The sequence below is a fragment of the Podarcis vaucheri genome, assembly GCF_965113315.1.
Source record: "Podarcis vaucheri genome assembly, chromosome: 6".
NCBI classification, from domain to species: domain Eukaryota; kingdom Metazoa; phylum Chordata; class Lepidosauria; order Squamata; family Lacertidae; genus Podarcis; species Podarcis vaucheri.
In genome coordinates, this window is record NC_138764.1 from 60,435,986 (window position 1) to 60,442,799 (window position 6,814).

Below are 6,814 nucleotides of genomic sequence, written 5' to 3' on the forward strand. Positions count from 1 at the left end.
GGTTTGCGCGCGCCTCTTTCAAAGCGGCGTAATGGGGCTGAGTGACGCTCCTGTGAGCACAACAAGCACAAAATAAAACTCGGCTTGGGAACAAGGAGTTCCCGGCCCGAGAGAACAGAACATCGGGGCGGGCTGGGCGGAGAGTCAAAAATCAGCTCGTGCGCGTCTTGCAAGTTCCACCCAGGCGGGGCTTCTCCTCCCCCCCCCCGTCTCTTCCTGTCTTCAGGCTCGGCGAGCGAAGCGAAAACCCGCAGCCTCCTCTCTTTTTTACCCCCTACTATAGGAAAGGCAGCCCCGCCGGAACACTCGAGGGCGGCCCTCTTACATCAGGTCCCCGGCGGGGAGCGAGTGAGTGACTGCCACTGAGTCACAGCCGCCGCCTGACTACCTCTCTCTCTCCCCCCCCCCCCCCCGCAAAGCTGAGCGGTAGTCGCCGCCTCCTGCAAGCCGGGACATGCCCCGGCAGGCTCTCCTGGCCGTGCAAAGTCACCGTCCGGCTGCCGGCTCGACAGCGCCCCCTCTCGCAAGGCGCAGGAAGGGCCCGCAAAGGGCTTGGGCTGCGTGGGGCATCGCCATTACCCAAGCGGTGGGATGAAGCCCAGATCCTTTCATGGCCCTAAGGTGCTCTCCCTTCTCTCTGCCCCACCCCGCGCCCTCTCCAAATGTTCACCCTCGCTTCCAAAGGTTGCTTTGCAAGGCCCTCCTGCTCCTTGCGCCGAGCGGGGCCCGAGACTTATGCCCGGACAGCTCTCCAGCCGCTACCTGACTCAGACAGACAAACAGGCACCTCCCTGCAAAGGCGCACAGATAAAGTATCTCGTCATCCAGCAAAACAATGTACCGCTTGGTCACCCGCACTGGCCGCTCCGCGCTTCTTTTGGGGAGCGTCAGTCTGCTCATCTGTCAACAACTGATTAGTAGTAGGCGTAGCACCTACCCGAGACGTTTTTGGTTTCGGTGTGCATGATCAGTGCTGGTTACGCGCAAGCGCATCCCTGCCCCTCTCCCCTCCCGTTAAGCGCTCAGGTTGTGGCCCCCGAGTCTTCAGGAACAGGGTGACATACATAAGCAACACGCAAATCCGAACAAACAATGCCGTCGTGTTTGGACAGCGAGCGGAGGAGTCGCCAGGCTCTTCCGATTGCGATGGACAGCACCGCCATCGCGCACTTCGGGGAGGTGCACGTACCCCCAAAACCGACCGAACCCATTTTAAGGGTCCCCTGTCCATCTCCTCTCGTGAGCAGGTGGGAGAATTCCGAGGTGAAGTCGAAAAGCCACGCCGAAGCTCTCCAGGCTGTCTAAGGGAGTGGCTAGAGATGGAAAGAACAGGTGGCTCAAGGGATGAAAAGGGAAGGCGACGTCTCCTGGACGCTGGGAAACGAAAGAAGGGTGGGGAGCGAAAGAGAATCTTCCCCCACCCCAGACGGGGTCAGGGCTGGTCCACTAATATTTCCCCACCCGAAGACAAAACACGAAATCTTCGACGTTACACAAGGTGGATGAGGGTGAGCAGGGAGTAAGAAGCCGGGATGCGCTCTCTCCCTCCGCAGCATAGCTGACCTCCGCAAATAAGGATGAAAGGAAAAAATCCCAGGCGGAGCGAAGATCGAAGGACATCAAGGGAGGAAGCGAGGGGGCTGCCACCTCCGAAATGGGGATAGGGTGGGAGACAACGACGCAGTTTCTCCATCACAATCACGGATAAATGTTCCTGTTTCCGATACCTTAAATATTTCCCATGCACGTTACAATGCCGCCCTCCCCCTACTCAGCATTGAGAGCTGCCCAAGACCCTCTGGCTCCCAGACGGGAGAACGCAGCGCTCACCTCTCTCTCTCTCGCTGCCGTCCTTCGCTCGGAGGCGCCCTCTGCTCTCGGTAGCTGTGAGCGTAGCAGCTCCCGGCAGGACTACATAAAGCCTTTCCAAGACTCCGCCCCCTCTCGTGAAGGGGCGGGGCCTCGCGCCTCTTTTCCCCGCCTCCGAGGAATTTCCAGAGCGCCTCCTTCCTGGTCTTCGTTGTTGACTGCCTGGGTCCTCGCTTGCACACACGCCCGAAAAGGAATCGCGCCGCCGACGAATTCTTCCGCAAAGGTACGCCGGCATCCACGTCTACGAGCACAAAGAGCCGCGGCCCCGACTCGAGGAGCGCGGGGGGGTATGCTGCAAGATGTAAACCGGCCGTGTCCCCTCTGCAAAACACCGGGAAGAGTGTCGGCTCGGTTGCGCTTTGTTTCTTAAGCGACTCTTTGTACGTTTTCCCTGCCCAGTATTAACACAGACTGCCGTGTCCTGTGTGGAAAAGCACTCAAAAGTATTTTTAGACATGCCTTGAAAATTTCTGCAAATATGAGCTCTTAGAACATCCGCACTCCTTAGGCTGGCCGGCTGGCAGCCAACCAACCAGCCAACCAACCAACTAACCAGCCAACCAACCAACCAACTCACACACCTTTCCTTCCTCCTAGCGAATTAAAAACTTTTACTCTGAAGCAATGCAGCAGGTGCGGCCAGCAGGCACTGTTCGCCTCATTCTATCTCCAGGTTCTCCCCTGCATGGCGTCATCGGCACCAAAGTGCCAGCCTGTAGCCCCCTTCCCACTTTATTCCAGATTTGTCTTGGGAGGGGGATTCCCCGCAGTTCGGTGTTCTTTTATAATTTCCTGTTGTTAAATAAAAAAATTAAGATAAAAATAAAATAATTTGCTGTTGCTTCAAAGTACCCTGTTTCCATCACGCACACAAGCTACTCATGTTGGGTAGAGGCCTTGAGATTAGCTTCAGCTGGAAGTGGAACAGCTCTATTCCTAGGTATCCCCAAAGTCGCACGAAGGCTGAAAGGCAACTGTAGATCCACCCACTTTTCTCTTTGTGCATGGCCAAATTGTTGCAGGAGCTCAGCTTAGTTGCTTATTAGGTTTATATCCTGCCTTTTCTCAAAGGAAACCAGGGCAACATCAACGCACCCCCTGCTGCCTCCATTTTATCCCCCACAACAACCATGCGAGGAAGGCTGGGCTGAGAGAGAATGACAGGCCCAAGGTCACCCAGTGACCTTCACTGAGTTGGAATGTGAACCCGGGGTCACACTGGGCCTACCAAGGGTTGCCATATTTTGAAGCGCAAAAAAAGAGGACACATTTGCCGACTTCTACTTTTAACTATGGATCGCTATGACGACTCTACCTATGGAAAAGAGGACGTGCCCTGGAAAAAGGGGACATATGGCAATACCCTCAAACCAAGTTAAAATCTGGTTTCCTGAATTCAAATCCATGAAAGGCATTCACACCTGCCATGATAGGCCAATCATGAGGATGGAAAGTTCCAATCATTTGGTTTTGTAGCATTTGTTTTACAGTATATTTTTTCTGTATCAGGTCAATTTTTGTTGTAACTTCTAATTGTCTGGAGAATGTACTTTATTTGATACAAGGCTGTGACCCTTGATTCTTTTCGTAAGGTACTGTTTTGTTCTCTTCTTTTTGTTTATTTTTTTCATAATTCTTACTGGACTGTTCTTTTAACTTCATAATAAAGTATTGAGATAATCATTCACAAATTACACCTTGGTCATATGAACTTTCAGTGACATGTGAAGATGCTCCACTTCAGGGCTGTTGAGCTACAACTCTAAGGTTGCTACCAACCTGTCTGGAGCCAAATCAGGACCTTTAACAAAGGGAACCACGCATCTCCCCCCCCCCATATATCAATATTTAACATGGCAGGGCATTGCTAAGCAACATTGTTAGCCACCTGCTTCAAAAGCCTTAGCTGTCTGCTTAGTAGGTTGCCACCTTTTGGAGCTAGGCCTCTTTACCTTTATCAGCTGTGTAACAGGCAGAAATCTACCAGGCATAGCTTTCCTCGCTGCTACTATGCACTGGTAGAAAAGACACTTGTTGAAAATCTGCATGCCGTGCATCTAAGCCCTCACCTCACTGAGAAAACCCAGTCATGGTTAATTGTATCATTTCCAGAGTGGCCATAAAAGAAAAAAACGGGTTGGGGGGGACAGAGGTTTGCATAAAGTGTATATACTAATTTCTATGAAGAGATGCAATTTTAGAAAGAATTACTGTAATTTAAACAGAAACGCATCTCACCATAGTGTTGACCTGTGTGACTGCTCAGTCTGCTGTCCAGCTGCTAACAAACATCATCGTTGCTGACCCTTATTAACTGCTCTTTATCTTTAAAATAGACTTAGCCAGGCAACCCTTCAAACAGAGGATGCCTTCAAACAGAAGACAGCCTTCTGCAAAGTATGGCACAAGGTCACAGTAAATACTTTTTGTTTAGCAGCCTCTGCGTTATTATTTTTTTTAAAGACAGCATTGGAGTGGGGGCAGAATTTCTAACTGCGTAGGACTCTATTCTCCACTGTGGATTGGGATGAGGTAAGCAGCAGAACTATTATCTAGACTGCTTTTTCCATATCTAATGCAATAGTGGTTCGTGGCTAAAGAACCCCATTATCTTCTATTTCAGAATACGAGGAAAATCAATTAAATCAGCTGGTAGCCAGATTTTGAAAATTGGCTTCCAGGGATAAAAAGTGAGCCTTCATAGTAAAAGTGCCTGGATAAGCAACTTTCAGAGCGAAGTACTCTAACAAGGAACATGTTTGGGCATGTTATACTAAGGAGGCTGCATGCTGATGAAGTGGCCTTCTTCTGAGTTAATAATAGTCCTTGTTTCAAAAGTAGAATATGCTGCTATGATCACAGCATCCAGATAAGATGCTAGACTGGAGTTGCATTGATTGTGGCACCTTTGTGCTCATCAGCTGAAATTAGGGCTGCACATTAAGGGTTCAATTTACCATACCTGAGCCTGTCTGTGCTTATTTGTGGGTTGATGGGACAGCTACTGCTGTTCTCACATTTGTTGGCGGCACAGCCCCTGTGTGTTTAACAGCTTGATGACAGGTAGAAATCCGACAGATGCAGTATCCTCTATCATTGCAATTCCATTAAGATGTGGCATTTCTGCCTGCTGTGCAGTTTTTCTTGAGGCACAAGGGCTTGGCCAGGTGCTAATTCTATTAATGTCCAGGCTGTGCAGATGAAGAGAGACTTGTGGTCAGATTGAAGTTGGCTATTACCATCTTATAACAATTACGGCAGGATGCAGCTAACAAGACCCATCAGTGGAAGTCCTGGGCAAGCACTTCCACTTGGACAGCAATGCTTTCCCCCCTTTCTTCCCCCTTCATGTCTAACCCCCCCCCAAATTGGGATGGATGTGTTAGGTGAATCCCCAGAACAGGATGTGGTGGGTGGGATGTGGGGGTGGAGGGGAGGGGAGGGGGATTTTCCATCTGGCAAGTTGAAATGCTCATGCAGTCAAAACGTTTGTCATAGTACGAGATTGAACCCCGCCCATAGATACTACATGCTGTAAAACCTAGCAGGAACTATTCTCCTTAGAACATTTCATGCCTGTGAAGTGTCCCCATTATTTCTCCCTTGCATTTAAGTTTTTGATTTGACTCAGTTTTTAATGGGCAAGTTAAAATTCCAAACCCAGCATCGTAACATGCATAGATTGCACGGGTACAAAGAAAGAGGCTTTGAGACCAATTAAATCTCTGCATCCTTTGCATTTAATAACTGCTCAAACCCCACTCCGTGACTGGCTCCTTTTTGGTGCTGCTGCTGCTGTAGGACCTCCCCTTGGCACAGGGCCCTGTGGAATAGAGTTCCCTTATTGTGCCCAGTCAGTGCCCTCTCACTCTGCTAAACAGAGCAGAGAAATTACGCCTTAAAATAAATTAGAGTAGAGGGCATGGGAAAGTGTTAATTTCATGCCAGAAACTCTTGCTACTACAAGCTAGCAACAAGGGATATTGTTGGTATTATCATTATTATTTCACACCATTTGAATGCTACCAACAAAGTCAAAACTCTTATGTGTAGAACAATAGCAGCTGCTGTCCTGTTTTAACTTTTAAGAAAATAATATTATCACATGCCTAGGACACATTGTGTACTAGAATGTGGGAGATGTGCTGCTTTGAAAAACTAGGCCATCTGAGCCAGATCTACCTACTGCTCACATATCCTCTTACTCCCAGCTGCTCCATGGTGACTTTATCTCTAGAGCTGTGGTTCTTAAACTGAGAGGCAGCCCCCCACCCCTCTTGTCTGTGAGTCCTGGAAGACCTGCTCCCTGCCCTGCAAGCCTTTCTCCACCCGGCCTTGAAGGACAGGACCCTGACTGACTCCAGCTGCAGAAGCTGAGGTTGCTGAAGACTTTATGACTGGGTCTTTTGTTGTTGCTCTTTTTAAATTTTTCTTCCCCTTTGTTTCTTTATTTTAAATATTGTGATTTATGTGGAAATATTTCAGTCTGCTTGTGTACTTTTAAATGTTTATGACTCATTTTGTTATGTTGCTATTATGTGATGCTTGGTTTTTCAGGTCGTAATCTGCCTTGGCATGGCATACAAATAAAATTATGTGTGCATGTATGGTAACACAAGGCATTTGAAGGCAGGCAAATAATTCAAGAAGGGAGAAGCTCTCACGGTGTGCCCAGCCAGATACCTCTTTCTATCCAGCAACAGAGTTATGCCTGACAGTTACTCAAATAAGGCCGGCCAAAGTACAAGATGTCGTGTGTCTCCCCCCCCCATTCCACATATAGATGCCAACCAGCCTAGCTGTTGAATCTCCACCCAAGGGGAACGACTGCCCTCCAGTGTCTGCTGCCTGAGGCAGTTGCCTTGTGCCACCTGATGGTAGGGCTGGCCCTGCACAGCAATTCATCCCATTTGTGATTCCAGGCAACCAATGTCTAGAGGCA

General features: G+C 49.2%; 1 protein-coding gene across 4 annotated transcripts in view; it reads right to left on the bottom strand.

Annotated features, from left to right (window-relative positions):
* CDKN1A (cyclin dependent kinase inhibitor 1A) overlaps positions 1-2,122 on the bottom strand; it is an 11,758-nt gene extending 9,636 nt beyond the window's left edge. Inside the window, exon 1 of one of the 4 annotated variants that reach the window (XM_082228252.1) lies at positions 1,831-2,122. In XM_082228252.1, the coding sequence (XP_082084378.1) occupies positions 1,831-2,107 (277 nt within the window). In that variant the 5' untranslated portion in view covers positions 2,108-2,122. Of the gene's footprint in view, positions 1-852; positions 1,005-1,189; positions 1,227-1,830 lie in introns of those variants that run through there. The other 3 variants (XM_082228254.1, XM_082228253.1, XM_082228255.1) reach the window with 3 other exon arrangements.
* Between the last annotated feature and the right edge of the window lie 4,692 nt (positions 2,123-6,814).